This window comes from Exophiala xenobiotica, assembly GCF_000835505.1.
Source record: "Exophiala xenobiotica strain CBS 118157 unplaced genomic scaffold supercont1.7, whole genome shotgun sequence".
Classification (NCBI taxonomy): Eukaryota; Fungi; Ascomycota; class Eurotiomycetes; order Chaetothyriales; family Herpotrichiellaceae; genus Exophiala; species Exophiala xenobiotica.
The window spans coordinates 2,450,612-2,478,283 of record NW_013562488.1 but is presented as its reverse complement, the minus strand read 5'-3'; the positions used below and the strand labels follow the sequence as shown (position 1 = coordinate 2,478,283).

The following is a 27,672-nucleotide window of genomic DNA, read 5'->3' as shown; positions in this document are numbered from 1 at the left end:
AGGGCGGCGTGGCTGTCAACCTTAAAATAGGTTGGCCTTCATGCCGCATCTCTCCATCTCATGGCTATTGCACGACGAACACTTCGATAGCGGTTGCGATCCTTCTTCTGCTTTACATCTCAACAGAAGCCTCCATTGAGACGGCTTCACTTGATTTACTGACACGTGGCAGTGGTCAGTATGATTCGGTAACCTAGCGACATCTCCGCACCATGGACGTCGCGTCCGCTGTCCAGAACTACATCTCGAAAATCGCAGGGCCCGGCGAAGGCGCTGCAGCTACTCAGTCGCAAAAGCTCAAGATTCTACTCCTCGACAGAGACACTGTTTCAATAGTTTCGACCGCGATTACCCAGTCAGCTCTCCTCAAACATGAAGTCTTCCTCATTGACCGACTCGACAATGCTGCTCGAGAACGTATGCGGCACCTCCGCTGCCTCTGCTTCGTCCGACCTTCACCAGACTCGATACAATTGCTTATAGACGAACTACGAGACCCCAAGTACGGAGAGTACAATATCTACTTCAGTAATATCATAAAAAAGTCATCCTTGGAGAGGTTGGCGGAGTCAGATGATCATGAAGTGGTCAAAGCAGTACAAGAATACTTTGCCGACTATATCGTGGTCAATCCCGACCTCATGTCTCTAAACCTGGGATTTCCCACACAGAGACTATGGAGCCACAGCCCGGATATTTGGAACACCGACGCCTTGCAAAGGACCACGGAAGGGGTCATCGCGTTGTTGCTGTCTTTGAAAAAGAACCCTCTGATACGATATGAGAAGAACAGCCTGATGGCCAAAAAGTTGGCGACAGAGATACGGTACCAGATCACCCAGGAAGAGCAATTATTCGACTTCCGGAAGACTGATACCCCACCAATATTACTGATCCTCGACCGAAGAGACGACCCAATTACCCCTTTGCTGACGCAATGGACGTACCAAGCCCAAGTCCATGAACTGCTAGGCATCAACAATGGCAGGGTAGATCTCAGCCATCTCCCCGACATCCGCCCAGAATTGAGAGAAATCGTCCTCTCACAGGACCAAGACCCGTTCTTCAAGAAGAACATGTACCAGAACTTTGGCGATCTCGGCGGGAATATCAAAGAATACGTCGACCAATATCAAACCCGGACAAAATCTACCGCGCAGATCGAATCAATAGCAGACATGAAGCGGTTCGTCGAAGACTACCCTGAATTCCGCAAGCTGTCGGGCAATGTGTCCAAGCACGTCACACTAGTCAGTGAACTGAGTCGCCGGGTGTCGGCTGATCTCCTACTCGATGTATCAGAACTCGAGCAGAGCTTGGTCTGCAACGACAACCACTCCACGGATCTGAAGTCTCTTCAACAACATATCCAGAACCCCCAAATACCAGCCGACAATAAGATTCGACTGGTCGCATTATATGCGATTCGCTACGAACGAAACCCGAACAATGCCCTTCCCGTGCTCCTCGACCTGCTCACCACTGTCGCCGACATTGCTCCGTACAAACTCTCAATCATCCCAAAGCTTCTAGCCTATCACCATAGTCTGCAGCCAGCTCCGGTAGCAGGCGGATTCACCAATCTTTTCGAATCTGCATCATCGCCGTTCAACCAGTTCCGACGCAATCTCAATCTCAAGGGCGTCGAGAATGTGTATACACAGCACTCACCCCGACTCGAGAACACGTTGCAAAATCTCATCCAAGGACGCCTGAAGGAGCTGCAGTATCCGTTTCTCGAAGGCCACACGCGCGATAAGCCCCAAGACATTGTTGTTTTTATGATTGGCGGCGTGACTTACGAAGAAGCAAAGATGGTTGCCCAAGTGAATGCCTCTGTGCCTGGTGTGAGAGTTGTCTTGGGCGGGACGAGCGTACACAATTCAACCACTTTCCTTGAAGAGGTTGATGATGCGGTGGGGAGTTGGCCAGACCAGGCCCCACCTACGGCTCAGGGGAGGTTAGGGAGAGCCGTGGGGAGATGAGCATGTCGTCCAAGTACGAACGACACGAGGCTTTTACTACTTTCACCATGAGACCGGCCTATTCAGGCTCGCATTGGCCGATATGTAGGAACGGCGCGTATTCTACGGCTGTGCGTATACTCGGCCCTTCATCAAGGCTGAAACCATAAGAACTCAGAACGAATTTAATGAACGATCGATGAATAACGAGAGTGTAATACAATGTTTCCATCTTCTCTACGAAGTTGCCTTGTTTCCTCCAACAACATGATAATGTACAGTTGACGACCGAGCCTCTGCCTCTAGCGCTCGCCACGAAAGAAAGGGCGTCATGTTATTTCTGTTCAGACCGCCGGGCCTTCTCCCTTTGCGCCATCTGTTCCTCGATCTCTCCGCTTGACAGAATCTTCACAGCAGACTTGTTGCCCACATAACTCAGCCCACTCCACACCGTCGTCCCGGCTACGAGGTACATCCATCCTTCGAACACGCCTGTCAGATTGTACGCGTGCACCAGACTTTCAGGCAGGACGGGCAATATCATCGCGTTCCCAATCAAGAGCAGCTGCAGAAACGTATTGATCTTGGAGATCTCGGTCGGATGCACCTCTGCGCTGGGCAGACTGAAGTCCCAGTACCGCGCCATCGTCTTGGGTGGGGGCAGGGATATCCAGCGGAAATAGATGGCGGATATGGCCAGGCCGACGTCTCTGCCGAGAATTATCGTGGCGAGCCACAGCGGCAGCGTGCCGTTGACCGTGAGGCAGACGACGGTGATGGTCATAAGAGCCTTGTCGGCCATGGGGTCGATCACCGTGCCGACTACTGTCGTGGAGTTGAAGCGCCGGGCGAGATAGCCGTCGACAAGGTCCGTTATGCCCGCGTAGAAGAAGAGCGATACGGCGGCGAGAGGCTGCGAGGTCAGGATGAAGTAGCCCACTGCTGGAGCGGCGATGAGCCGTGTGAAGGTCAAGATGTTGGGGAGCGTGTAGATGTTCTCGTGCAGCGTGGGAAGGCGTGGGAGGATCTTTGTCAGCGTTGTTTTTGATCGAGCATCACTGGAAGAATTGTGTGGTTAGCATGGGTGTTACCTCTTCATCCGGAGATCGTGTTGACGATGGAAAGAGCCAGGTAGGGGCGAAACTGATGAGATGGATGCTGCCTGAGGAAGCACTGAGCGATGGATAGGTGCTACTCGTGCTCCTCGATGACATACCACCGTGATCGCACTACGTTGTGGAAGGAAGCATCTATGTCCCCGAGCCGGATTTTGAGTGTCTGATGCTTACCTAGTCTCCTGGTTCTTATCAGTCTGTGATCGCTCGGGCCCCGAGGAAGCATTGCGAAGTTGCATCCAGCCTTTGACAGGCCACGCCCTTGTTGGAGCACTTTGCGCTTGTATACTAAGCCACATACCCCGTCAACATACCATGACAGCCTCAGTAGAATAGTTTGATCACGTACCTCGGAGTCGTCTGACTTGTTTTCGCCGAAATCCACACCGATCGCCTTCCACCAATAGTCCCTGATGGAGTGCAGCAAGCTGAACTACACAGTGGGACATAACTGAGTACTGAGGACCCATGCCAGGCTATGGAGGCTGGTCGAATAGCTCGTATAGCCAATCCACCCAGAATTCTGGAGTTGACGCCGGGACGGCTTGCCAGGCCAGAGATCAGGCCCACGGCATTGTGTCGCGACGGCGCAAGCATGTGGCCTTCACCATGCAGCAGGCCGCAGGATCAGGTTCTCAAAGGATAGAACTCACTCTTGGCTGCTTCAGGTGTACAATGAAGAAGTAGAAGAAACATCCAAAGCTGGTACGTTTGTTCCAACTTTACTTAGTTTACACGTCTCGGCACGGAGATTGAGATGACTAATCGTGCCAAGTCTCACGTGAGTTCGGATCATCTGGTCCAAGTCACCAGTTGGGTGCCCGTGATATCTCGGACGGCACGCCAGCTTATTGCATTGGAATCGAATCCTTTTCAGCATTGGTTCCTTCCGCGATCTGGGATGCTGTAGTTACAAGTTGTGGTTTAAGGATTGTGGAGCGGTAGTTTTCAATTACATCTCGAGGCTGCTTCAGACAATAGTAAGTTGCCTTATTGGAAGCGTTGATTTCTCGAATATGTGTCGATTTGGTAGGTCAACTTGGGCACGGCCGACACGGACAAATTCATCTCTACCGTTTTCACTCGGAAGCAGCACTAATCCAGCTGTTCTTAAACCCTCCGGGTCTCCTCGATACATGATCAGCGGCAGGAACGTTGCCTCAAACTCACCGTCTCGCACGCGTGACAACCATAGCTCTGAGTCCATGTCATCTATGTCGCACTCGCCGCGCAGTGAAAGGCCCTTTTCGCCCTCGATGACCACGTCGAGCCAATATTCGTCAAACGCCGTCCTGTCCATGGTCAGAGGAAGAATGGTAGTTTTGGCCATCGAGTCATGGACCATATTTCTTCTGTTGCCATTTGGTTTGAAAGGTGTCGTCGTGATACGTACGGATGGCAACCTTGCCTTGATGGATAGCCTGCCGGCTTCGACTTCCCCGTACGGTGCACTCGAAGGCTTATACTCGATGTCTACGCTGGTGACTTCGGTACCGACAAGGGACGTATTTTCCAGGTAATTGCAGCGACCCCCCGGCAGGATCTTTTCGGCAAAATACAGCCTGATCCGTCGATGGCAATGCGATATCCAGGACCAGGACGGCCCAGAGAAACCAGTTGAATCGTAGTTGGTCAGACCAGCTCGGATTGGTAATCGACGCGTGCCCGCGACTTCCGCTGTCCATAATAGCCCGAGAAGCAGATCGCTTTGCCACAAACCGGCAACATATTGATCGTCCTTATTCATGTAGCATGCATAAGACTGAGCAAGGCCGGAGAGGGCCGGAAGTGCATCGCTTTTCATCTTCATATTCCGAGACGTAAATTCTTGAACAGTGGCATACCAGAGATCCAAGTAGGGATTGCGCCCAGCATTAGCTGGAGTGTTCGATTGGGTAGCGTGTATTTGCATCCTCAAGAACTGACCGCCACCGAAACCCTGATGGTGATATGGCGTCATTTCCCCCGGCATAATGTTGGCAGCCGTCGTCGAGCAACACAAACACTCCCAGTAGATGCCCCTCTTTCCAAACTTTAGTATACGTCGTGATAGCTGCTGTTCCTGAAGGACCCAAGCTCGTGAATATAGGGGAGCGTCCAGCACTTCGTGTTGATCAATGTGATTTAGTCCCATCAGACTGACGTAGTAGTCGTTGCGAGGAGGCACATCGGCGGCTTCGAGAAGACGTAGAGGGTATGTAAGTAGAGGATTTCGTGGATAGTACAAACCAGCGTCGTCATTCGTTGAACCAGTCGCAGCTAGGGTAAATGTAGCGTTGCCGAAGTATTGCGCCATACGCTGCGATTCTGTGGACCAGTCTTCCTTGTCGCCTTGCTTAATGCTGGTATTATCGATCCACAGATAACGAATGTTGAACTTTCGAGCAATATCAACAGCATCCTGGAAAGTCTGCGGCCAAGTCGCCAGTGGTGGGAGACTGTATGTTCTAGGTGATGTTGACTGTGAACCGTCGTCTTGCCTTACTATGTGCAGAGGCTTTGTGTCTCCCCAGCAGTGGCTAAGACAAATATACTTGCCGCCCTCGCCTTCAGCCGGCTCATACAGGACTGGTTCACTTCCCGCACTTCTAAGGTCGATAACTCTTTTCGGTAGTATGGAACTCGTCGTAGTCTGGGCATCGCGTTCGGCACAAATTGGGTGATTCGAGATACAACTGCTATACCATAGCTTGGCCAACTCTAACGTAGTGTCGGACTGAGTAGAGTCATCAAGCTGGAGTAGCTCTTTGGATTCCCATAGCTCATGGATTCGCTCTGTAAATCTCGCAAAGACCCCTGCTTTCTCAGCACAAAACTTTCGTAGGGTATTAGCTGTGTAGCCTACCTTTGGGGGTCTCGACCCGATAGATATTCCTCTGGTAGTTTCCACAGAACACGTAGAGCAAGTTCTCCACGTTGAACCACATATCGGAAGCATATTGGGGACGGCGACTTGCAAATACCCTCCATATCACTGGGCTTCTGTCCACAAAGCCGGGTGTTTCGTGACTGCTGCACTGACGATCATTTGTGGTCAAGGGCGCGGAGCAATCCCCAGCGGTGATGGAGTCAATCGCACCTTGCTTTGGATCGCTGGATGGAGCCTTGAACGCATACCACAGAGCAGCGCAGAGGTAGCAACCCTCGTCTTTCGAACTGGTGAGATGGTGGAAGTCGGGCTGGTGTATGTAAAACTTTTGCTCGATGGATGAGACAACGTATTTGTTGCAACTTTCGAACACGGCGTTGGCAAGATTCTGTGCGTATGTGGCAGCGTCGGGGATCTCCTCAAACCATTGAAATTGTATGTTTGAGCAGCTGCGACACAACATGATGGTGGATGGTAGACAAGAACGGAGTGCAACCTACCAGCACTCGGCCTATCTTTGTTCAGCGGATGTCGGCAATACGTGGCAGAATTGAAAACGAGCTGATGATAAGTAGTCAACTCAAATCAATCCGACATCAAGATCTATTGGCGTCGTGCGTCGGGAGATTCCTCTGACCACAAAAAGCGCCTCATCAATCAGCCAAGTCTCTGTTCCTTGTTATGTGTATGCTGCTCGTCGGAGGATGTGGTTTTGCACATCTTTTGAAGTGGTCTGAGATGTTGCGGCATTGTAATACGAACCAAGAGGTCTACATCCAATGGCTACGGCGATGGCCACGTCAGAGATCGGATGATAGTAAATTCATTTGCGAAGGCAACGCGCTTTATCGCCGCTGAATACGAAGACTGCCGGGGAAACGGAATCCACAGCAGGGGAAGGGATGAAGGGTGAGTGTGAACTTCTGAAGGTGAGAGGGTGAGTTGGTTTCGAAAGCGGCATCGCTCCAGGGTGAATTGCACGTGAGCTCCGAGCGGGTTTAGTCATCTTTAGCTGCCAAGCTCCATCGAGTTGTGCATCATCGAGATAAGGTCTTCGACAGCAGGCGGCCATCCTTTGGTATCAACCCAGCACGGACAGAGTCATCGAAGCTCTCTCCTGCGTCTTCAATCCTTTATACCGTTCTCATCCCGGCCTGGGCGGCCTTCTCTCCTCACATAAACCGCCCAGCATGGCCCATAAGGACACGCTCTTCCGCTCGGCGGGCATGTCCCTGACCCAGCTCTACATCTCTAACGATATTGGCCGCGAAGTCGTCTCTGCCCTGGGAGAGATCGGTGTAGTACAGTTCCGGGACCTCAATGCGGAGACCACTGCCTTCCAACGCACCTTTACCAAAGAGATTCGCCGCCTCGATAATGTCGAACGGCAGCTGCGGTATTTTCACTCCCAGATGGACAAAGCAGGCATTCAGATGCGAAGCCATTGGGAGTTTGACCAAGACATGCTCGCTGCACCTCAGGCCAGCGAGATTGACGAGCTTGCCGAGCGATCGGAGACCCTAGAGCATCGAGTCAGCAGCTTGAACGAGAGCTACGAGACGCTCAAGAAAAGGGAAGTCGAATTGACAGAGTGGCGTTGGGTCCTGAAAGAGGCGGGTGGTTTCTTTGACCGAGCACATGGACAGAGCGACGATATCAGACAAAGCATGGATGATGATGATGCTCCTCTCCTCCGCAACACTGAGGCTGAGGAAGGCAGAGCTAATGGCGATGTCGGCCAACAGCAGAGCTTTGCGGTGATGAATATTGGCTTTGTGGCAGGCGTCATTCGTCGCGAAAGGCTGCCGGCTTTCGAACGTATCTTGTGGAGGACACTGCGTGGCAATCTCTACATGAACCAGTCCGAAATTCCTGAACCGATCATCGACCCTGAAACGAACGAGGAGATCAGGAAGAACGTCTTCGTCATCTTCGCCCATGGCAAGGAAATCATTGCAAAGATTCGAAAGATCTCCGAGTCCCTCGGTGCAGACCTCTACAGCGTTGACGAGAACGCCGATATCCGACGAGACCAAATTCACGAAGTCAACACTCGTCTCAGCGATCTTGCCAGCGTCCTGCGGAATACAAAGAACACTCTCGATGCCGAACTTACGGCCATCGCCCGATCCCTCGCAGCATGGTTGATCGTGATCAAGAAAGAGAAGGCTGTCTACAATGCGCTGAATATGTGCTCATACGATCATGCAAGGAAGACTTTGATTGCCGAAGCTTGGTGCCCTACAAACTCTCTGCCTCAAATCAGAGCTACCTTGCAAGATGTCAATGACCGTGCTGGCCTTTCCGTCCCTACCATTGTCAACCAGATCAAGACCAACAAGACTCCGCCGACATACAACAAGACGAATAAGTTTACGGAGGGCTTCCAAACCATCATCAATGCGTATGGTACTGCCAAGTATCAGGAAGTCAACCCTGGCCTTTACACAATCGTCACGTTCCCGTTCTTGTTCGCTGTCATGTTCGGCGACTTTGGTCACGGAAGCTTGATGGCCATGGCTGCTACTGCAATGATTTACTGGGAGAAGCCGCTTCAAAGATCCAAGCAAGACGAACTCTTTGCCATGGCTTTCTACGGCCGATACATCATGTTAATGATGGGTATCTTCTCCATGTACACCGGTTTGGTCTACAACGACGTCTTTTCAAAAGGTTTCACACCGTTTGCCTCCGCTTGGGAGTATCCCGAAGACGGGCGACCTGAGGTCACCGCCCACCTCAAGGGCAGTTACCGATATCCCTTCGGCCTTGACTGGGCATGGCATGGTTCCGAGAACGACCTTCTTTTCAGCAACAGTTTGAAGATGAAGTTGTCTATTCTGATGGGTTGGGCACATATGACCTATGCTCTGTGCTTCTCCTATGTCAACGCTAGACATTTCAAGTCACCTATTGACATTTGGGGCAATTTCTTGCCCGGCATGATTTTCTTCCAAAGTATCTTCGGATACCTGAGTTTCTGCATTGTCTACAAATGGTCGATCGACTGGGCAGCTGAAGGCAGGAGCCCTCCGTCACTGCTCAATATGTTGATTCAGATGTTTTTGGCGCCGGGTACTGTGGAGAAAGGCGAACAGCTGTACAGCGGTCAAGCAGGGGTTCAGGTCGTTCTTGTTCTCGTCGCTGTCATTAACGTGCCGATCCTTCTGCTCTTAAAGCCACTCTACCTACGTTACCAACACAACAAGACAGCAGCAAAGGGCTATCGTGGTATAGGCGACACGAGCCGCGTCACTCATGCTACGGATCTTGATGATGACGATGAGAACACTAGTCATCGTGCAAACGGCCGTCCAAGTGAAGACCACGACGATGAGGGAGCAATGATCACCGAGAATATTGGCGAAGATGAACATGAAGAGTTTGAATTTTCTGAAGTCATGATCCATCAGACCATCCGTAAGTCACTCCTTGCTCATCCACTTCCTGATCTTATGCTAACAAGCACTTCAGATACGATCGAATTCTGTCTCAACTGTGTGTCCCACACAGCTTCATATTTGCGTCTATGGGCTCTCTCGCTTGCTCATCAGCAGCTGTCCGTCGTCTTGTGGACCATGACGCTCGGCAACGCTTTTGGCATGAAAGGCGCTGCACAGGTCCCGATGATCATCATTACCTTCTATTTCTGGTTCGTCTTGACTATTGCTGTGCTGTGTGTCATGGAGGGCACATCTGCAATGTTGCACAGTTTGCGTCTGCATTGGGTCGAGGCCATGAGTAAACACTTCATTGGGGAGGGTGTACCATTTGAGCCATTCAGCTTCAAGCTGTTACTCGAGGAGGAACCTGTTGACTGAACGAGGTCGCTCCCAGCACAGTCAGGCAAGAGAACTTGGCGACTATAAATGTATTGGTAGATAGACGATAATCGAGTTTCAATGAAACTGATCATTGATTAACATAGCTTGCTCATGCTTTCTGTTGAGGGCTGGTCTTTCATGCCACTGTCTACCGCCAGCGAGACTGCATCTGTCGGGAAGAATGGTTATGTGCCTTGGGACCTATCGAATACCACACTTGAAATTGAGCAAGGAAAGAATCCGATTAATCAGATTGCGGTCTCTGCAAATATGGTATAACGAGCCTAAGGCCGTAGCTCTACGACGAAAATCAGTCCATTCTGCGTTCAACGCGAGCGCCAGTCCAGCTGCTAAATCTACTGAACATGTGAGTATGCGTGCTCCAGATTAAGTCGTGTCATTGCTGTTGAACTGGGTCTCGGGTTCCCAGCGCTCGCTGGCACCAATTTATCAACCAGCGACTCCATTCTCAGCCTTGTCCTTCACGATGGTCTCCCACACACCCTCCACCTGCTTGACATTTTCACTTAAGCCACCTTTCTTGATCACATCCAGCGTCTCCTTCAACTGCTCCACACTGCCCGCTCCAATAATCACGCCGTCGCCGAAATTCCCATCCAACAAACTATCCCAAACAACCCACCTTATCGCGGCCTCGTGGCCCTTCAGCCCGGCCTTGCTAGCGACATCTCGCACCCGCTGAATCGCGTGCTGCACCTCTTCGCCTCCGTAAAGCCGCCGCACGCGATCTCCAGCCGGCCCTGGCGCGGCCAGTCGAGTGCCTGTCGGCGCCAGTGCGCCCCCAGCACCGGGACTGTACGCGTAAAATGCGATACCGTTCTCGTGTAGGTACGGAATGAGTTCTTCGGTCTCGCGGTTCACGGCGTTATACTCGCCCTGGAATACCGCGGGTTTGGTCCAGCCGTGCTCTTCGCACAGGGAGAGCATCTCCCGGACGTCATCGAGCGTATAGTTTGATAGACCCCATTGCGCGGCTTGGCCTGTGGATACGGCTTGGGAGAGCGCAGAGACCGGGTTTGATAGTGGTTGGGTCCGGTCGGGGAAATGGAGGTAGATTCTGTGTACTGAGGGAACGCCTAGAGCTGCCAAAGACGCGGAGATGGACGCGGCGATGTTCTCTGGTGTGTGGCAGCCTGGGGCGGAGAGGACTTTTGTGTCGATATCGAGGTTGATGGATGGAGGCAGGGACGAGAGTGCAGAGCCGATTACGGCTTCGCTTGTGCCGCCGGCGAGGGGTGGGTAGCGTCTTGAGGTGTCGATGGTATGGTACCCATAGGAGCTGAATGTTGTGAAGAGGGCGGATGCTGCGGCAGGTGTGTGGTGTCTGGTCGTTGGATCGTCGGGGGAGCCGAAGTTCGCGCAGCCAAGGATGATTGCGGGTTGTTGTTTGACGGGAGGTGTTTGGGTGCTCATGTTGACGAAGTTGCAAGATGGTCAAGAGTCACAGGCCAGGGCGAGTGTGTACATGGATTGTTGAAGCCTCAGAGTCTATCAGGGAGAAGAGAGTGGTTCAAAGCTGGGGCCAAGAGCGACGATGTCTACAGTTGTTCGCCTTATATCTGAGCGAAGAGCTTACCAATCCCTGCTCATCCGTGTAGGCGGAGGTGATAGGACTTCGTTTCAAGATATACTACGTAGTATATGCGAGTCTCGTCTGGTAAATGTAAAGAGACTAGCCGGTTCGGAAAGAGGGTTTGCTGAAAAGCAATTGAAAACGCTAACCTATTGAACACTTCGCATTCCGTGCTGCTGGAGGTTAGCCGGCTCCTGTGAACAAGTAGAGCATAACAGGCTAGGCCTCAGGATAAGACCATGCATAACTTGAGCGCCGAATTTTGGGCCGAAGTCGAAGTAAGAGAGAGAACACAGCAGGTGGCCTGAATCTGTTGTCTCGTCAATCTGCGATAGCTCGTTTGATGTCATTGAGCTAGATGACTAAGCCAGATCCTCAATTCCACGTGATTATGTCTTGGCACCACCAATTCTGCACACTGAACATTTCAAAGTGCGTTCCCCCTCGTCGACGCATCATCACGACCATCACCCGTTTTCAGTGACCCGAAGATACTGTCAAGAGTAAGTCTCCCTTACTGCATATATGCTGAGCTGATCATACTGACATTTAACACAGTGCAGATGTAAGTGTCCCCGCCCTCTCGAGTCCAGCGAGCGACGACGTCGAATTATCCATCCCAGCGCCACCGAAGCCGAAAACTCGCAAAGTGAACTGTAGACTGACAGGAGACCCAACAGCTTCGTCAAGACCCTCACGGGCAAGACCATCACCCTTGAGGTGGAGTCATCCGACACCATCGACAACGTCAAGTCCAAGATCCAAGACAAGGAAGGAATCCCTCCCGATCAACAGCGATTGATTTTCGCCGGAAAGCAACTCGAGGATGGCCGAACCCTGAGCGACTACAACATCCAAAAGGTACGATCTCTGCAACCGATGGCGCGGAATCCGAGCTTCAGGATCTGACTTGCGAATGTAGGAATCAACGCTCCACCTTGTCCTCCGTCTCCGTGGCGGTATCATCGAGCCCTCCCTCAAGGCTCTTGCCTCCAAGTACAACTGCGAGAAGATGATCTGCCGAAAGTGCTACGCCCGTCTGCCACCGCGAGCCACCAACTGCCGTAAGAAGAAGTGTGGACACACCAACCAACTCCGACCAAAGAAGAAGATCAAGTAAAGGTTGCGCGCTTGGTTTATGGTGTGGTGCGCATGGCAGGAGAGATGCACAGCCAGAAATGGGAAGGCTCGGCGTTTGCATGAGAGAAGGAGTCATGATATTGCAAGAGCAGAAAGATCATGCTAGAAATGGTCTCCTCACAATGACAATGGACTGTTAGCTGCCGAGGCTAGATCAAGTCAAATTCATTCAAAGCGCATTACTTTGTCTTTCTTCGGCACGCTCTTCTGAGAAGTCAGTCTCCCAAAGTGCCAATGCCTAAACTTGTTAGGCGCATAAGATGTGGTCACTCTATGCATGCGCCGGAATTTAAAAACTGCGCCAGCACGGAGAGCCTAGACCTGAGTAACCGTGCTGTAATTTCCCCGATAAATCCCATCTATACTCATAAGGATATTGATACATCAATGCTGGGTTCCCCCCAAACCCCCCAGCTCATTTCTCACTGCCCAGTTTCCCAACACTTGCCGAAAGCCGAGCCCAAAACCTGACCGAGCATAAAGTGTACGAATCCCCGTTTTCATTCCCCATCCTTAGCAGGACTCTTGTGACTGAAGAACAGAATCTTGATAGCAATTGCCAAGCCCGCATGCAACAATACCACCACAACCAACAGTATCTGGCTGATCTTCTTCTCCGTGGCACTGATGACAGGATACAAGTTCTTAAGCAGGAAGAAGACGCTGACGCCGTATCCTAGTCCAACTATGGCGTAGTTAAGGCCATTGAGCGGCGACCAGGATACTAACGCAACCGCGATCCAGAACAGATTGCTATATCCGTACAACGCCCAGCACTCAACAAGCTCCAGCGATTGTGCGCCGAACCAGCGTAGGGCAGCCCAGAGTCCAAGTGGGACCAATAGTGTATAGCCGTAGATCAAGCCTGCTGCGCCGCTCAGGAGGCGGAAGTCGTATACGAAATGCTTTTTGCCCTCGGTCGCAAGTTTGTGGCTTATTGTGCCTGTGAGGAAGAGAATGACGACCACGGTCGTGGCGATCCAGAAGGGCCCGTAGAGGTCGGGATTGCCGTCTAATGTGTCGAGAAAGGGCGGTTGGTTGGGAAGGAAAGGCAAGATCGCGCTCCGGCAGCGGTGTAGAACTGTCGAAGTGTCGACGTCGAAGAACTGCGCGTAAAAGGAGAGCGACCAGAGCATGTGCTTGGGAGGAACGGCTGAGGGGTCATTGGGAAGAGTTGCAGGGTTTGTCGCGCTGTTGGCGAGGAAAGGTGTGGAATCTGGTTGGACTTTGCGGTTCGAAGGGTTGGTCTCGAAGTCTGACACATCTTAGCCTACTTGACATGATGATGGAAGCGCAGCGCAAGGGCTGGACATACTCGACGGGTGAAATTCCAGGTCGTCGTCCTGTAGATCGGTATGGCCTAGGTCTCCCTGAGCAGTGTTAGGTTGTTGCATGTGCGATAGATATGTAGGAGCAGATGTACCTCCGTGTCGACGTCGACGACGACGTCGTAGCCTCGGTTTGCCATTGCGTTATATGCTCACGACAAAGGTACAACAGTTTGCGAAAATGCAATATGTGGAAGTTGCAGCTGAAGTGAGTGGGATAATATTGCGAAGGTGCAAACACGTTGCCTGTATGTTTGACGTGAACAGGAGTGGCTTGTAATGACCAAACTTTTGCGCACTTCTTCCACCCTGAGAGAAACACGCCAGCCGTCATTTGTGCGCATATTCTTCTTGACACGTGCGAGGCATCTCTGAATGTTCGAGAGGAGTGGTCGCGTGAGTCGCTAAGGATGGACAATTCCTTACACGGGTCAAGAAGCAGGACGATTCCGGCAACAGAACTTTGGATCTACAAGTGCCATCGTACTGACATAAGAAATCATATGATACAGCTGGAAGCTCCAGTAGCACAGTTCCGATTGTCCGCAATGGCTTAGGCGAGGTCTTTCCCTCCGTCTAAGAACCAGCCAACACAATTAGAGCTCCAATCGGGATGATAAAGAAGCTCGCCTGAAGATGGATAATGAGCTGAAGATGGCACATCACCTGCACGCCCGAAGCGGAGGGTCGGTACTAGCTGGAAGTCACCCATTGCCGCTAACCTTTGCGGCTGGTGTTTCTCAGCTTGAGGATGACATTGACGTCTCCAATGTCGCGAGCTCTGCTTCCCGGTTTCGCCCTCCGTGACCTATGACCGGTCTGCATAAGTCTCACTGCGAGAAGAGTCGTGTTGTTGAGGAGATAATGGTCCAAATGAATCTGTCCTGTCCATTTCGTCTGATCCAATAAGAGATTGCTCCAATGAGCAAAGCAGTGGTCAACGACAGGGCTGGTCTCCTGTACTTCGCCAGTGATCTCATCCTCTTCTGTAGCTGCTCCTCCCTACGAAGCTGCTCGATTTGATTCTGAGCCAGACGTTCCGCATCCTCCAGGCTCTGATGCTGACCAATACTGCGCGATGTCTTGAGGACGCTGTATCGTGACAGGCGCCACCAGATGAAACCTCGAAGACTATGTGGTGGGTGTTTGCGGAACAGAATCAACGTGTCTTGAACTAATACGTCAATATCGAGAGTCTGTGGCAGTTTGGATATCATAAAGGTTAGTATGTCCGATTGATCAGCAGGCATCTCGAACAACTCAGACCGTCTTGAGATTGTCACAGTGGCGAACAAGTAAAGGCTCATGGCTGGTTCGTGTGCAAGCAGAAAATCGTACAGCCGCGCAATGGCGCCATAGTCTTGGATGTCGTGGGCGAATAAAGAGTGAGTAGCCGAGAGTGCAAAGCTATTCTCGGCTTCAGATATGTGGTCGGCTAGTTCGGGATCCGCAGACTTGACGATGGCTGAGACAACCTCGAAATGTCTCCTCGCGGGAGATATCGTGGGCAGCATGTAGTCGCGAAGTCTCAGGAGAGATATTCGTGGAACGGCAAGGCGGGCATATGGCTCCCCAAGCACCAGGAGAAGCACCTGTACGACATCGTGATAGCTTTGGAAGTACGAAAGCATCGGGTGACTTCTCAGTGTCGAGACAATGACATTGGAGAGTTCCGTCTTCCGCCTGTCGAGAGACTGCTCGGATTCATCTAGTTGCATTTAGACCTGTGGCACCGTTGATGAGAGAGGGTGGCGCGAACCTTTTGGGTAGTAAACAAAAGCGCGATCGACATCGAGCTGAACTTGGTCTTCATCGGGATGCCGGGGTAGTTCCCTCCAAGCCTGATTCGAGTGTTGTTGTTCAGTTCCTGTGGACTCGTTGTTGCAACCCAATAGAATCGGCCCTTCCAAGTTCTGAGTCAGTTATGTTCCACCAAGGTATCAAGCAAAAGAACATGGTGACATACAAGCTTGCCGGCGAAGTTCGTCGGTCAAAAGGCCACCGGTTGAAGTTGCTAGCTTGACCAGGGTGTCGAAGTCACCTAGCCTGCAAGCTTCTTCGATGACTCGGTACTTTTCCTTTTGGGATTGATCCATAGACGGAATTGATAGGTGCCTTCTTGCTAGGGTTTAAAAACGTACTGCATCAAATATGCATCGGACCTTATGTCGACGTTACCTCTACCGTGGGAGACCCTCTAGCCAAAAGTTCGCAGGATCGCAGGTCGACAGTGGAAGCTCGCCGCTCTTTGAGTTGAAATTGAAATAGGCTCAAAGAAGAGAACCCTCTTGTGGCACAACAGATGTCAATGATTGCCTGGGGTTGATTCTGATGTGGCCGCGAAAGGTGACAGGTAACACGACAAAAGCCAGCCTGTTAGTGTCAACTTGTCAAAGTCTGTGCCGCCTCCGCTGCATCTGTTTAGACCAATGTTGCAATGAATCAATTCGCACAAGGATGCACCGCTTCTCCTTCTCTAGTCATGCAGATGCAAGGGTGTGTGTGGTGGCAGATGCAATAGTCAAGATGGAAATACGAAGGAGAAATTGCCTTGTTGGTCAGCTCGGGCTTGGACTTCCGGAGGACTCGACAGGGAAGACCCCTTCCAAAGACACCTTCTTCTCGTCTTCGCATTTTCAGCTACTCCATTACTGTGACGTCCTTTCGCCGACACAAGACAACAGATTCATCCAAACTCGGCTGAGCATTGTCACAAGGGGAGAAGCCTTGACAAGGATAGACGTCTATGGCTATTCAATTTGGGCCGGGTGCCTGAGCAAAGAGGCTTAACCCCTCGCCATCATCATACGACGACAACACCCATCATGTCGCGATAAATTGGGTGCTCACGACAGAGACATAAATACTTGCATTACCTGTCCATAACACCTTCAGCTGTGCCGATACAACGCTTTGCAGACACCGCCAGCCAGGACCTGTACAGCGTGCTTTGTTCCCTACAGCACTTTTCTTTCCAGCAATTAAGGATCAATAAACGGCCAACGCTCTTAGAGAAGGGCGCGTGCTGGTATCCAGATTATCTTCGTTTGCTTTTGTCCACTGTGATTATGTCGGGCATGAATGGGTCAAAGAGGGTCAACTCTCCAAAGGTGGACAGCACTCAACGTCGGAAACGAACGGGCATTCTTTCGAGAACTCTCAACTCGAGCTCAAGCATCCGATGGATCCTTCCGGCAAGAATAAGATCACCTTCAAAAGAGGATGTTGTGTTTGTTGGGGCGACATTCGTTCAACTTCACGAGTTCAATGAAACGGGCCAATTGGTCAACACGACGGCGAAGCTGGACTTTGGAACTCAGATAACCGACGCGAAAGTCATTTCGGCGGATGTGGAGGTCATTCCCACCGTCGATGCGATCCTGAAACAAGAGAGAGATCAAGAATATTACAATATACGTGGAGAACCAGTCGGCGATACCGACCCGGCACAGATACTCGTACTCGTTACTGTTGACAACGACTTGATCTATGTCTACGCTAGAGAAGACGGCAGTGGAGACGTCAAACTCATCTTCGCGAAGAGACCTCTGCTCAGAGGAGCAGGCCTGCCGTCGAGCCAGTGTCGATACGTCGCTGTTGACTCACAGTATACCCCTCTTCAGTCCCCCCCTGATGGTGGTCCGCTGATTAAGCTCAGGTCTCGTGCTCTTGCTGTTGCCTCTCCTGCAGGATACTTTGGCATTTTCAAGTTACGTCCTGTTGATGAGATCAGATCCGAGATCGATGGTTGGGATCCTCTGAAACATGGTTCGTTCCGACCCTCAGACGAGGTATGTCAGATCCACGGGTAGCAGTCATCTACTAACAACCTAAGCAACGCTTCATCCAAGTGAACGGAGATATTTTGACAATGACATTTCTGCCCAGCCCCGAGTCGGACCCTGAGAGAGTGGTGCTTCTTCTCCTGGCCTACTGCGGGGAGGAAATTCAGACGACACATCAATACCTATATAGCTGGGACACCCGATCCCCACTTCAGACGATACGGCCGATGCCCAGTAGCGGTCGCGCACTGGTAGAGCCCAGGCTACCTTCGATGCTCATACCCTCTGCCCGGCCTTATTCATTCATGGTGGTCATGGAGACCGGCGTCTCGTATTACGAGAACGTCCATACCAGTAATACCAAACGGATTCATTGTCCCTTTGGGCAAAAGGCTGCAGGCTCTTTTGAATGGGTCCAATGGGCTAAGCCTAGACGTCACAATGCCTACAAGGAAAAGCGCGACGACATTGTCTTGGTCAGAGAAGATGGCCTGCTTCAATACTTCCAGATCGAAAAGGCTTCGAGTGCAAAATTCAACCTGAACTGGACGATCGGCCGTCTTGGTATCAGAGTCGATACAGCTTTTTGTATGCTTGCTGGGCCCCCTGGCAAAGGTGGCGACATCTTCATAGTTGGCGGCAGCATGACGGATGGAGGTGTTTTCCATGTCTCTGCAAGGGGCTCTCCAGAATGCACTCAGGTCATTGAATCAATCTGTCCTCTTCGCGACATGATTCTTGGTCCATCCGGCATTGAGCCGGATGGACCGTGGTCGCAGGAGAGCCCGGATCGTCTCTATGCATGCTGTAGTCGGGGTCATGGACCTGGATCACTCTTTCATATCCGATATGGCTTGGAGGCTCAAGTTGGGTGGACTGTGCCTTTCCCCGATGCTTCCTTCATTGACCGGATGTGGACACTGGAATTGCCGGATCAAACCGAACTCTTGGTCCTTGGATCACAGCCAACCCAAACAACAATGGTGGCGTTCGAACTCGACACCCAGGAACTGTCATTCACGAATTCAGAGAGTCATCCTGGGTTTGACTTCGAAAATCAGACACTGGCTGCAGCTGTACTCGACCAACGATTCATCATTCAGATCACAACGGGAAGCGTTAACCTGATGCCGACTGGACGGGATGCCCCGTTGTCTGAGTTCTTCCACATCAAAGGAGAATTGCACCAAGCAGCCTTATTCGAAGAGGATCGCATGCTCGTGACAGCATCTAAAGGTGCTTCAGGCTACGACATATGCCTGGCGGCTATCTTGACTTCTGCAGATGGTGGTGCTCAAGTGAGGCCGGCGACTCCCACGCACCTGACCGATGTACCGACTGCCCTCTGTTGTTTGAAGTTGCAGAACTCATGCATAGTTCTGATAGGAACCGACAGTGCAAAAATACTCGGGTATACTATCTCTCGAGATCTTTCGATGGAGCTGGCCTTCCAGTATGAAGTTCAGGACTTCGATGCCAGGATTGAGGGCTCAGCGATAAGCTCCTTGGTTGCGCTTCAACAAAGTATCGATGGCCCAGTCCTTGTCCTCTGTGGGCTTCGTTATGGCATTATGCTCTGCTTGGAGCTCAGGCTGGAAACGGGATCGCTGGGTACCAAGTATTCCTCTCGCAATGGTGAGCTCTACTGACGATTCGACAGATGTAACTTTTGACGATATGTACAAACTTGGGTCGACTTCGGTGCATATCTTTGAGGAGACCGTGTTCTCGACGCATTCTAAGGCATCGTCGGCACTCGTCCTCTGTCAAGCCGAGGTGCGTCGTGTCACGCTCCACTGTAATGCTTCTATGGTGGACTACACCCTCTCGTCCCTATGGATCACGAATCATTCTGAAGTGAGTCTTGACCCAACTATCGAGCGTCTCATGTCTGATATGTCCCAGCCATCAGCGCAATTTACGATCAATGCGCTTCATCGTGTTCCGAAGCTGTCCTCTCCTCACCAAGATCCAGGCGGTTTGCTGGTCTGCGCTACCGAAGACGAGCTCTTGTTCTGCTCCCTCATTGCTCAGGAACAAGGCGTCACCAGAAGAACCCCTGTTGACGGTGCACCTCGACATGTCCTATACTCAGACTATCTGCAGAAGTTTGTTGTCGCTTTCGAGAATACCCATCTGCTGACTGGCCTCTCTCGCACTAAACAGCCTGGTGGAAGCCATTCGCGCGGTCGGTTGCAGGTGCAAGCCAGCGGGAATAAGGATTCTGTGCCTCCACGGAAGCTCCAGCAGGTTGGCCTTCAGATAATCGAACCTAGCATGGAAGCCTCACTGGACGAACGACTCACAATTATTGTGACCGAAGAGACCAACGAGAGCGTCAATGCATTGATTCACTGGGCACCCACTGACGGCCAGCATCACTATGAATGGTTCGTTCTCGCTTTGGAACAAAAAGAACCAGGATTTCCACAATGCAGTGGTCGTGTTGTCTGTGTCAACGCCAAAAACCTTAGCAAGGGCGTACCAGATTCCAATCCAAAAGTTGCGTTCAGAAGCCCGGACCGACCTGTCACAGCCATTTGTGCTTACAAGATGTCTTCTCTCTTGATTGCCGTTGGAACGGAGCTACATCTCCATCATCTGGACTTCGCCACTCGCAAGTGGAAGACCCTTTCCAAGCACCCTTTGCCGTCTCACGCTAAGAGAATCTCTTGTCAAGGTTCACTCATATTCGTCGCCACGGCTCTACATTCACTGTTTGTGTTGGTAGAGCGTGACAACAAGCTGTTCCAACATAAGTCCGACAACAAAGCGAGATCAACCATGGATGTCGTTCCCTTTGATGGCACATCTGCGATCTTTTCTGCCTGGAATGCAGGCACCACTGATATCATGGCTTTCTCTGGGTTTCGCAAGGACGGCGAAGAAGAGCCTTACCCTTTGTTCCACGCCAACTTACCACTGCTGGTCGACAATCTTCTTCTGAGTCCAAGCTCAGGCTCAAAAGGCCAACGACATCGCTTCTATGCCAGTGCTAGCGATGGCACGATTTTCCATTTGTCCCTGCTCGATGAGAACGAGTGGGAGCTGCTGCATTTTCTGGAACAGACAAGCTATCTGGATAAGAAGTCGATCAAGGCTGTGCCTATTGTGAAGAACGATGTCGACGGTGACGATGTCGTTATTCGGCCTCCGGGTATTCGACTGACAGATATGCATGTTCGAGGTGACCGATTGCTCATGATGATTGAGGAGGGACCGTATAATCTGCGAAATGTCTTGAAAGGGGAGACTCTGGAGACCTTCAATGACTTGGCTTACGAAGTGTTGGGAGCCAAGATGAATCGGGTCGAGGCTGTCGCTGTGTGGCTGAGGAAGCTGCTTAGATACCCATCAAGGTCGACCCCTCGTACGTGACGCTCAGGAATATGTAATGATACGAACGGAATGGGAATTGCTCTTTCCTAAACGCACCCTCCATGGAGATCATTCTTAGCTATGCCCCCTATTCCTACAGTCCACTTATGTGATCTGCTTTGTCTTTCTTGGATACCGGTCCAAGCCCCGCTAAATCAGTTTCCCAACGTTATCGAGAAGCCACGACAACTACTACTCTTTCTTCCCTTACGTTGCATAGGTCCCAAGAACAGATCCTCGCCAGATTGGGCCCTGGTTGACTCTCCGATGCGTGACTTGGATACGACCGATGTGAATGCTCCGTTCGCTCTCCGGACTTATCCAGGTGCTTTCGCCGGGCTCTTTAGGAGACCCATGCCGGCCCCCGAGCCTCTTTAAAAATAAAGTGGCACACCAAAATATTTGGTAACAACACGTAGGCCCGAACGAACAACTTTATATGATAACATAGTATTTTAAAGAGATAGATATATTATTTGAGAGATGCTCTATCGAATGATATAAGTTTATCAGTATGTCGACACCAAAAATATATACGCTATCAAGGGTAGAAGCAAGAGATCTTCTAGATGCAGTGGTCAGACAGTGATTTTGGTGTGCCACTTTTTCTTTTAAACAGGCTCGCCCCGTAGGCCGAACGCGCCTGAGCCTAGGCAGGGTCCCTACCGCTTCTCGCCCGAGACTTGGGGCGCCTCTGGTTCGTGCGTTATATTATATATCCGCCAATTTCTCTTCAACAAATGTAGGAGCAAGTTCTCCTCGCTGTCTCTTAAGGGATACCCTCCCTTTAGGGCCGGATGGTGTAGGTTCGTCTATCACATGTTCCTCCAAACAATGTATGGGTTGTTAACTGTATAATAGTTGGTTATCACATCTCCTTAACATCTCGCATGTACGGAGAAGGTCTTGAGTTCGAGCCTCAATCTGGTCGCAAGTACTCCCCAAAAGCCAGTATCGGTACCGCGCGACTAACACCATCGATAGAGATATTACCAACTTGGAAAAACCAATTTGGAAGTCTTTTTTTGTATCCCAATGGGAGATAATGGGGCAGCTAATTAAAATTCTGCCGGCTTTGCGTGCGATTGTGGGCAACTAATGGGCAGACCTGGGACTACCGTGGTTCTTTGATTGCTTGAGTGCAAATCAGGCGGCAAAATGAACCGCTGGTCCGCTCCTGTCCTGTCAGCCGCAGAAATGCTCCGTTGGTGCTCTGGCAGAGATTTCCGAGTCGTGTGGACGAAAGGGGCTGATAAGATAAGATGCGTATTGTGATTGGATGATACTTTGAGCTAGCCTGGCATAGGGCGGGGACCACCGGGGATGGCCAATCATTATAGTGTCTACGGTGGAGTATTCAGCCTTGCTGTACATTTGGTTGCATAGGGATGAATTATTTGGAAGTGAAAGTGACCCGTCTTCTTTCCTTCACATTGCACTGAGGCTGCGACATTGTGTGTGCAGAAGAAGTAAGGTGTGATGTCTACACAGAGTTTGCATGCAACAGCGACACACCCTACAGAAACATCCACGATGAAGACTTTTGCATGTGCCTGGTGGCTCATGCCACCGTGGGTAGCGAGGTCGCAAAACAATGTTGCAGATGCCGATCCTTAGAACATCGCGAAGTGTGAGTTGTGAATATTTCTATATGTTGAGGGAATCATCAATTTTGCTTCTCTCGCTATAGGCACTCTCATGGCTGTGGTCGGTTAATTTCAATGGTAAGATCCTTCCGCCCTTTGTCATGCGCTATTAACGTCGTTTACACTGCTGGACCCCATTCATAAGACGCCCTACTTTGCACAATGTCTTCGCAGAAACCATCTATTTCTAGATTTCTAAAACCAAGAAGAGGACTTCCGCATCATGCCAGGGACGATTATTCGCACTGTCGCCCTGATAGGCCGAACGGAAAAGTCGGGCCCAACATTCTGCAAGTCCTGCTAGACATGAAGTCTTTCCAAGTCACCGTGATCAGTCGCAAGTCGTCGAATCTACATACCAACAAGCTGTCAAGGTTGAACAGGTTGACGACTCGCTGCCCAAGGACCAGCTTGTCGAGGCACTGCGAGGTCAACATGCGCTTGTCATTGCATTTTCGGGCTCCCAAACGCAAAACTCGATCAAGCTCGCTGATGCAGCGTTCGAGGCCGGCGTCAAACATATCGTCCCTGCAGACTATGGAAGCTGTGATAGTAGTGACCCCAGGTCGCTCGAGCTTGTACCATTGTACAAGAGTAAGAAAGAGGTAAGGGACTATTTGATCGGGCTTTCGCAAAGATCAAGGCCTGATGGGAGCCATTTGACGTGGACGAGTCTGATTACTGGGCATTTCTTCGACTATGGGCTCAAGTCTGGACTGCTCGCTGTGGATATCAAGGAGCATAAAGCGAGGGTATTCGATGGAGGGAATATTAGGTTCTCGGCATCGACACTGGCGGATATCGGTCTGGCTACGGCAAAGGTCCTTGGGAGGGTGGGTGATGCGAGGCTCAGCAACAAGCTGGTCAACGCGCACAGCGTGGCAACGACACAGAATGAGCTGATTGGGAAAGTGGAGGGTGCGGTGGGGCCAAAGTTCGAGGTCGAGCAGGTCTCGTCGAACGAGTATATCAAGGAGCAGAAAGGGCTGTTGGCGGGAGATGGGAGTCAAGACAGTGCTGCGATTGAAGAGCTGGTCTCCGTGGAGGGGATTGTTATGCAGATTGGGAGGACAAAGGGGATCTGCTCGTAAATCATGTGTTGGGAATACCGAAGAGGGGACTTGATCAGCTTGTCAGGGAGGCTCTGCAATGATTGTATAGAGGGAATCCGGGAGACGTGATAGATTGAACAGAATAGACGATGCTCAAGGTCGAATTTCAGGAATAGATCTAGATGTTGACCGGAGTTTGGCTTCGTTAATAGTAGATATGGCTTAGTAGGCTTGAATTGATGCCAAGCAATCCGAGGCTTTTGTCAGTGACGAAAGTTCTTATGCAAACCCCCACCATGCATCCATCTGCGCACGACGACATCTCCTAAATCCGAGTTTCACTCTCTTCTAGAAGTGACTGTGGCAAGAGGCAGTTGAAAGACTGCAAGATCTTGTTTGTCAACTAATCATCTGTCAATCAATCGTCGAGATTCGACCAGTCTTTTGTGCATCGACTTTGCACACGACTTTATGTATCCGCCTCCTAACCGTGAACGCTTCCTATCCTTAAGACCATCTTCTCACCACATAACCCACCAACATGGCGCCCAAGAAAAAGGCGGGCAAGAAGCAGGCGGACGATTGGGACGCCGACATGGGCGAGACCATTGACCCTATCGCCCAAGCCACTGCGGATGCCAAAAAAGAAGATGCAGATCAGGCTGCCGCAGATGAGGAAGTGAACGCCGGCGGCTTGATGGCTGCCCTTAGGAAAAACAGGGACAAGCGTGCAAAGAAGGGCAAACCTGTTATCAATGATTTCGTCGAGGGCGAAGACGCAGACGGTGTTGCTACACCTCCTCCTGCCGAAGATCTTGCCGCCAAAGCCCCGGCCGATGCTACGTTTGATGACGAGGCAGAGGATGTGTTCGCCGGGAACGTGAAGAAGGGCAAAGGTGGTAAAAAGCAGGTCGAGGCTCCTGCTGAAGATGGAGAGGATGGTGATGGTGGCGGCGTAAAATCCAAGAAAGAAAAGGAGCGTGAGAAGAAAGAACGGGAGAAGCAGAGAAAGAAGGAACAAGCTGCGAAGAAGAAGACTACAGCACCAACACCCGCACCGAAAGCCGAAGAGAAACCTGTTGAAGAGAAGAAAGTCGAGGCTGACGCACCAGAGACCGACAAGGCTGGTAAGAAAAGGAAGGTTCCTGCACATCTCGCAGCCATCCAGAAGCAGCAGGAAATTCTTGCCAGACAACGAGAAGAGGAGGCAAGATTAGAAGCCGAGGAGAGGGCGGCTGAAGAGGAACGGCTGCGCAAGGAAGCTGAAGAGGAGAAGAAGAAGGCTGAGGCAAGACAACGCAAGAAGGAGAAAGAAAAGGAGAAGAAGGAGCAACTCCGGAAAGAAGGCAAACTCCTTTCGGATGCTGATAGGAAGCGTAAGCAACAGCAAGAACTTCGCCTGCAGCAAATGCTTGAAGCTGGTGTGAAGGTCGCAGGTTTGACCGAGAAAGGCGAAGAGAAGAAAAAGCCTGCTTTCGACAAGAAGCGCAAGGGTCCGAAGAAAGAAGAAATTGATCTCGAAGCCGCCGCAGAGAAAGCAAGACAGGAAGCTGAAGCTGCCGCAGCCGAACGCCAAAGACTCGCAAAAGAAGCTGAAGCCGCCGCCGCCGCCGCTACAGGGACTGAAGCGGCAAAGGAGGATGAGGAATCCGGGCTTGATGACTGGGAGCAGGCTGCTGATGAGGAGGTCAAGGACAGCTGGGATGCTGAGTCGGACGAAGACGCACCCAAATCGGCCGTTAACGGCGACGCAAAGGCTACAACTAATGGCGACGCCACCAAACCATCAAAGACTTCGACCTTGCCAATGCGAGACTCTGGGCGGCCACCCAAAGAGAAGCCGTTCGAGTCCGACACGTCAGAAGAGGACTCTTCTGAAGAAGAAGAAGAACGCACCTCTAACCAACGGGCAATTGCGCAAAGGAAAGCCGAAGCCGCTGCGAGACGACAAAAAGCGCACGAGGAAGCCCTTGCAGCTCGATCTAAGGATAATCTACGATCACCCATTTGCTGTATCCTTGGTCACGTCGACACTGGCAAGACGAAATTGCTGGACAAGATTCGGCAGACCAACGTTCAAGAAGGCGAAGCAGGTGGTATCACACAGCAAATCGGCGCCACTTATTTCCCTGTTGAAGCCCTGCAACAAAAGACAGCCGTGGTCAACAAGGATGGCAAATTTGAGTTCAAGGTTCCTGGTCTGCTCGTTATCGATACTCCAGGTCACGAGTCTTTCTCGAATCTGCGGTCTCGTGGCTCTTCGCTCTGCAACATTGCCATCCTCGTGGTTGATATCATGCACGGACTGGAGCCTCAGACCATTGAGTCTATGAACCTTCTGAGGGAGCGGAAGATTCCATTCATTGTCGCTCTCAACAAGATTGATCGTCTGTATGGCTGGAGGAAAATCGATAACAATGGTTTCCAAGAAAGTTTGGCCATGCAGAATAAGGGTGTCATGAATGAGTTCCGAGACCGGCTGGAAAAGACCAAGGTCGCTTTTGCAGAGCAAGGATTCAACGCCGAACTCTACTACGAAAACAAGGACATGAGACGCTACGTCTCCCTCGTCCCGACCTCAGCTCACACTGGCGAAGGTATTCCTGATATGCTAAAGCTTTTGGTGTCTCTGACGCAAGAGCGTATGACTTCCAGCCTGATGTACCTGTCAGAGGTTGAAGCCACCATTCTTGAAGTCAAGGTCATCGAGGGTCTCGGTACGACCATAGATGTCATCCTGTCCAACGGTGTTCTTCGGGAAGGTGACCGAGTTGTGATGTGTGGTATCAATGGACCTATTGCCACGAATATACGAGCACTTCTGACGCCAGCACCGCTCAAGGAACTACGTCTCAAGTCGGCTTACGTGCACAACAAAGAGGTCAAAGCAGCTCTAGGTGTCAAGATTGCGGCCAATGACCTGGAGGGTGCTATCGCAGGCTCTCGATTGCTTGTGGTTGGACCTGAAGACGATGAGGATGACTTGGAGGATGATGTCATGGGTGACCTACAAAAATTGCTTACCGCTGTCTCCAAAGACAATCGTGGTGTCAGCGTACAGGCTTCGACACTGGGCTCTCTGGAAGCCCTGTTGAAGTTCTTGAAAGACATGAAGATCCCCGTGGCCAACATCTCGATTGGTCCAGTCTTCAAACGCGATGTGATGATGGCGGGCACAATGTTGGAAAAAGCCAAGGAGTACGCGGTCATGCTTTGCTTCGATGTCAAGGTGGACAAGGAAGCACAGCAATACGCCGACGACCAGGGCATCAAGATCTTCACAGCCGACATCATCTATCACCTCTTCGACGACTTTACCAAGTACAGAAATCAACTTGCCGAGCAGAGGAAAGAGGAGAGCAAGCTCAACGCCGTCTTCCCTTGTGTGCTGCATCCGTTGCAAGTGTTTAACAAGAAAGATCCGATCGTTGTGGGAGTGGATGTTGTCGACGGCAGTCTTCGACCTTTAACACCGATTGCTGCTGTTAGAACAAACCCGGTGACTCATGTGAAAGAAATCGTTTCATTGGGTAGAGTGTAAGTCATTTCCGATGCGGTGGTTCGGCTGAAGCTAACATTGTACCAGGACGACGATTGAGCGAGAACACAAGGCTATTCCACTTTGCAAGAAGGGACAGCCGGCTGTGGCGGTTAAGATTGAAGGACCCAATCAGCCACTGTATGGGCGACAGCTGGACGAGAAGGATACCTTGTATTCGTTGATATCCCGACAATCAATTGATACGCTCAAGGAGTTCTACCGAGATGAGGTGTCTAAGGACGAATGGTCATTGATCAGGAAGATGAAGCCATTATTCGACATCCCATAGACGACCGGGGAGAAAAGTGTTTGTAATGGCTAGCATACGACGAAAATTGCATTGTATCATTGAAGCTTTTTGGGGCATGGCAAACGGCGTATGATGATGAAGGGGATGAAGAGGATGATGAGGATGATGAGGATGATGAGGATGATG

The 27,672-nt window shown here is 51.1% G+C and overlaps 11 protein-coding genes and 1 non-coding gene across 13 annotated transcripts; 7 read left to right on the top strand and 5 right to left on the bottom strand.

Annotated features, from left to right (window-relative positions):
* The first annotated feature begins 101 nt into the window (after window positions 1-101).
* Window positions 102-2,531, top strand: PV05_11610 (uncharacterized protein). Its single transcript, XM_013455113.1, has one exon. The coding sequence runs from the start codon at window positions 213-215 to the stop codon at window positions 1,983-1,985; it is 1,773 nt and encodes a 590-aa protein (XP_013310567.1). The 5' UTR covers window positions 102-212; the 3' UTR covers window positions 1,986-2,531.
* On the bottom strand, window positions 2,165-3,766 carry PV05_11609 (uncharacterized protein). The gene is made up of 3 exons (XM_013455112.1): window positions 3,429-3,766; window positions 3,254-3,367; window positions 2,165-3,022 (listed from the first exon to the last, which is right to left on the bottom strand). The coding sequence occupies exons 1-3, from the start codon at window positions 3,674-3,676 to the stop codon at window positions 2,299-2,301; spliced, it is 1,086 nt and encodes a 361-aa protein (XP_013310566.1). The 5' UTR covers window positions 3,677-3,766; the 3' UTR covers window positions 2,165-2,298.
* Window positions 3,767-3,848: 82 nt separating this feature from the next.
* On the bottom strand, window positions 3,849-6,851 carry PV05_11608 (uncharacterized protein). The gene is made up of 2 exons (XM_013455111.1): window positions 5,925-6,851; window positions 3,849-5,875 (listed from the first exon to the last, which is right to left on the bottom strand). The coding sequence occupies exons 1-2, from the start codon at window positions 6,409-6,411 to the stop codon at window positions 4,050-4,052; spliced, it is 2,313 nt and encodes a 770-aa protein (XP_013310565.1). The 5' UTR covers window positions 6,412-6,851; the 3' UTR covers window positions 3,849-4,049.
* Window positions 6,852-7,000: 149 nt separating this feature from the next.
* On the top strand, window positions 7,001-10,014 carry PV05_11607 (uncharacterized protein). The gene is made up of 2 exons (XM_013455110.1): window positions 7,001-9,368; window positions 9,423-10,014. The coding sequence occupies exons 1-2, from the start codon at window positions 7,139-7,141 to the stop codon at window positions 9,767-9,769; spliced, it is 2,577 nt and encodes an 858-aa protein (XP_013310564.1). The 5' UTR covers window positions 7,001-7,138; the 3' UTR covers window positions 9,770-10,014.
* PV05_11606 (uncharacterized protein) lies at window positions 10,014-11,577 on the bottom strand. Its single transcript, XM_013455109.1, has one exon. It carries the CDS (start codon window positions 11,204-11,206, stop codon window positions 10,223-10,225), a length of 984 nt encoding a protein of 327 aa, XP_013310563.1. The 5' UTR covers window positions 11,207-11,577; the 3' UTR covers window positions 10,014-10,222.
* Window positions 11,578-11,820: 243 nt separating this feature from the next.
* Window positions 11,821-12,852, top strand: PV05_11605 (ubiquitin-60S ribosomal protein L40). Its single transcript, XM_013455108.1, has 4 exons — window positions 11,821-11,869; window positions 11,925-11,931; window positions 12,047-12,227; window positions 12,289-12,852. Coding segments are annotated over exons 1-4 (387 nt in total). The 5' UTR covers window positions 11,821-11,868; the 3' UTR covers window positions 12,487-12,852.
* PV05_11604 (uncharacterized protein) lies at window positions 12,711-14,055 on the bottom strand. Its single transcript, XM_013455107.1, has 3 exons — window positions 13,930-14,055; window positions 13,822-13,876; window positions 12,711-13,761 (listed from the first exon to the last, which is right to left on the bottom strand). Exons 1-3 carry the CDS (start codon window positions 13,972-13,974, stop codon window positions 13,007-13,009), a joined length of 855 nt encoding a protein of 284 aa, XP_013310561.1. The 5' UTR covers window positions 13,975-14,055; the 3' UTR covers window positions 12,711-13,006.
* A 274-nt stretch (window positions 14,056-14,329) lies between these two features.
* On the bottom strand, window positions 14,330-16,337 carry PV05_11603 (uncharacterized protein). The gene is made up of 3 exons (XM_013455106.1): window positions 15,801-16,337; window positions 15,594-15,737; window positions 14,330-15,542 (listed from the first exon to the last, which is right to left on the bottom strand). Exons 1-3 carry the CDS (start codon window positions 15,928-15,930, stop codon window positions 14,665-14,667), a joined length of 1,152 nt encoding a protein of 383 aa, XP_013310560.1. The 5' UTR covers window positions 15,931-16,337; the 3' UTR covers window positions 14,330-14,664.
* An 82-nt stretch (window positions 16,338-16,419) lies between these two features.
* PV05_11602 lies at window positions 16,420-21,015 on the top strand (the record flags this gene model as incomplete). Of its 2 annotated transcripts, XM_013455104.1 has the most annotated exons (5): window positions 16,903-17,441; window positions 17,493-17,625; window positions 17,670-19,230; window positions 19,280-19,476; window positions 19,525-21,015. In XM_013455104.1, 5 exons carry the CDS (start codon window positions 16,903-16,905, stop codon window positions 20,995-20,997), a joined length of 3,903 nt encoding a protein of 1,300 aa, XP_013310558.1. In that variant the 3' UTR covers window positions 20,998-21,015. The 2 variants fall into 2 exon arrangements, with proteins under 2 accessions (XP_013310559.1, XP_013310558.1); XM_013455105.1 differs by having other exon boundaries at window positions 16,420-17,625.
* A 773-nt stretch (window positions 21,016-21,788) lies between these two features.
* On the top strand, window positions 21,789-21,928 carry PV05_11601. Its single transcript has one exon. It is a non-coding gene; the product is annotated as a tRNA-Trp (tRNA).
* A 663-nt stretch (window positions 21,929-22,591) lies between these two features.
* Window positions 22,592-23,734, top strand: PV05_11600 (uncharacterized protein; the record flags this gene model as incomplete). The annotated part of the gene is made up of 2 exons (XM_013455103.1): window positions 22,592-22,627; window positions 22,904-23,734. 2 exons carry the CDS (start codon window positions 22,592-22,594, stop codon window positions 23,732-23,734), a joined length of 867 nt encoding a protein of 288 aa, XP_013310557.1.
* Window positions 23,735-23,994: 260 nt separating this feature from the next.
* On the top strand, window positions 23,995-27,659 carry PV05_11599 (translation initiation factor aIF-2). The gene is made up of 2 exons (XM_013455102.1): window positions 23,995-27,232; window positions 27,282-27,659. Exons 1-2 carry the CDS (start codon window positions 24,237-24,239, stop codon window positions 27,523-27,525), a joined length of 3,240 nt encoding a protein of 1,079 aa, XP_013310556.1. The 5' UTR covers window positions 23,995-24,236; the 3' UTR covers window positions 27,526-27,659.
* The last annotated feature ends 13 nt before the right edge of the window (window positions 27,660-27,672 follow it).

What these genes read in the sequence shown, in the direction of transcription:
- PV05_11606 (XM_013455109.1), bottom strand. Translation starts at nt 11,206, where the DNA reads ATGAGCACCCAAACACCTCCCGTCAAACAACAACCCGCAATCATCCTT.
- PV05_11605 (XM_013455108.1), top strand. An exon ending in GCGACTACAACATCCAAAAG is followed by an intron (nt 12,228 to 12,288) that starts GTACGATCTCTG and finishes TTGCGAATGTAG; the next exon opens with GAATCAACGCTCCACCTTGT.
- PV05_11610 (XM_013455113.1), top strand. Translation starts at nt 213, where the DNA reads ATGGACGTCGCGTCCGCTGTCCAGAACTACATCTCGAAAATCGCAGGG.
- PV05_11604 (XM_013455107.1), bottom strand. Translation starts at nt 13,974, where the DNA reads ATGGCAAACCGAGGCTACGACGTCGTCGTCGACGTCGACACGGAG. An exon ending in TCGTCGACGTCGACACGGAG is followed by an intron (nt 13,877 to 13,929) that starts GTACATCTGCTC and finishes AACACTGCTCAG; the next exon opens with GGAGACCTAGGCCATACCGA. An exon ending in CCTGGAATTTCACCCGTCGA is followed by an intron (nt 13,762 to 13,821) that starts GTATGTCCAGCC and finishes AAGATGTGTCAG; the next exon opens with ACTTCGAGACCAACCCTTCG.
- PV05_11608 (XM_013455111.1), bottom strand. Translation starts at nt 6,411, where the DNA reads ATGTTGTGTCGCAGCTGCTCAAACATACAATTTCAATGGTTTGAGGAG. An exon ending in TCGGGTCGAGACCCCCAAAG is followed by an intron (nt 5,876 to 5,924) that starts GTAGGCTACACA and finishes CTGAGAAAGCAG; the next exon opens with GGGTCTTTGCGAGATTTACA.
- PV05_11607 (XM_013455110.1), top strand. Translation starts at nt 7,139, where the DNA reads ATGGCCCATAAGGACACGCTCTTCCGCTCGGCGGGCATGTCCCTGACC. An exon ending in CATGATCCATCAGACCATCC is followed by an intron (nt 9,369 to 9,422) that starts GTAAGTCACTCC and finishes CAAGCACTTCAG; the next exon opens with ATACGATCGAATTCTGTCTC.
- PV05_11603 (XM_013455106.1), bottom strand. Translation starts at nt 15,930, where the DNA reads ATGGATCAATCCCAAAAGGAAAAGTACCGAGTCATCGAAGAAGCTTGC. An exon ending in CGAACTTCGCCGGCAAGCTT is followed by an intron (nt 15,738 to 15,800) that starts GTATGTCACCAT and finishes AGAACTTGGAAG; the next exon opens with GGCCGATTCTATTGGGTTGC. An exon ending in TTTTGTTTACTACCCAAAAG is followed by an intron (nt 15,543 to 15,593) that starts GTTCGCGCCACC and finishes AAATGCAACTAG; the next exon opens with ATGAATCCGAGCAGTCTCTC.
- PV05_11599 (XM_013455102.1), top strand. Translation starts at nt 24,237, where the DNA reads ATGGCGCCCAAGAAAAAGGCGGGCAAGAAGCAGGCGGACGATTGGGAC. An exon ending in ATCGTTTCATTGGGTAGAGT is followed by an intron (nt 27,233 to 27,281) that starts GTAAGTCATTTC and finishes ACATTGTACCAG; the next exon opens with GACGACGATTGAGCGAGAAC.
- PV05_11609 (XM_013455112.1), bottom strand. Translation starts at nt 3,676, where the DNA reads ATGCTTGCGCCGTCGCGACACAATGCCGTGGGCCTGATCTCTGGCCTG. An exon ending in ACAAGTCAGACGACTCCGAG is followed by an intron (nt 3,368 to 3,428) that starts GTACGTGATCAA and finishes TATGTGGCTTAG; the next exon opens with TATACAAGCGCAAAGTGCTC. An exon ending in GATAAGAACCAGGAGACTAG is followed by an intron (nt 3,023 to 3,253) that starts GTAAGCATCAGA and finishes CAATTCTTCCAG; the next exon opens with TGATGCTCGATCAAAAACAA.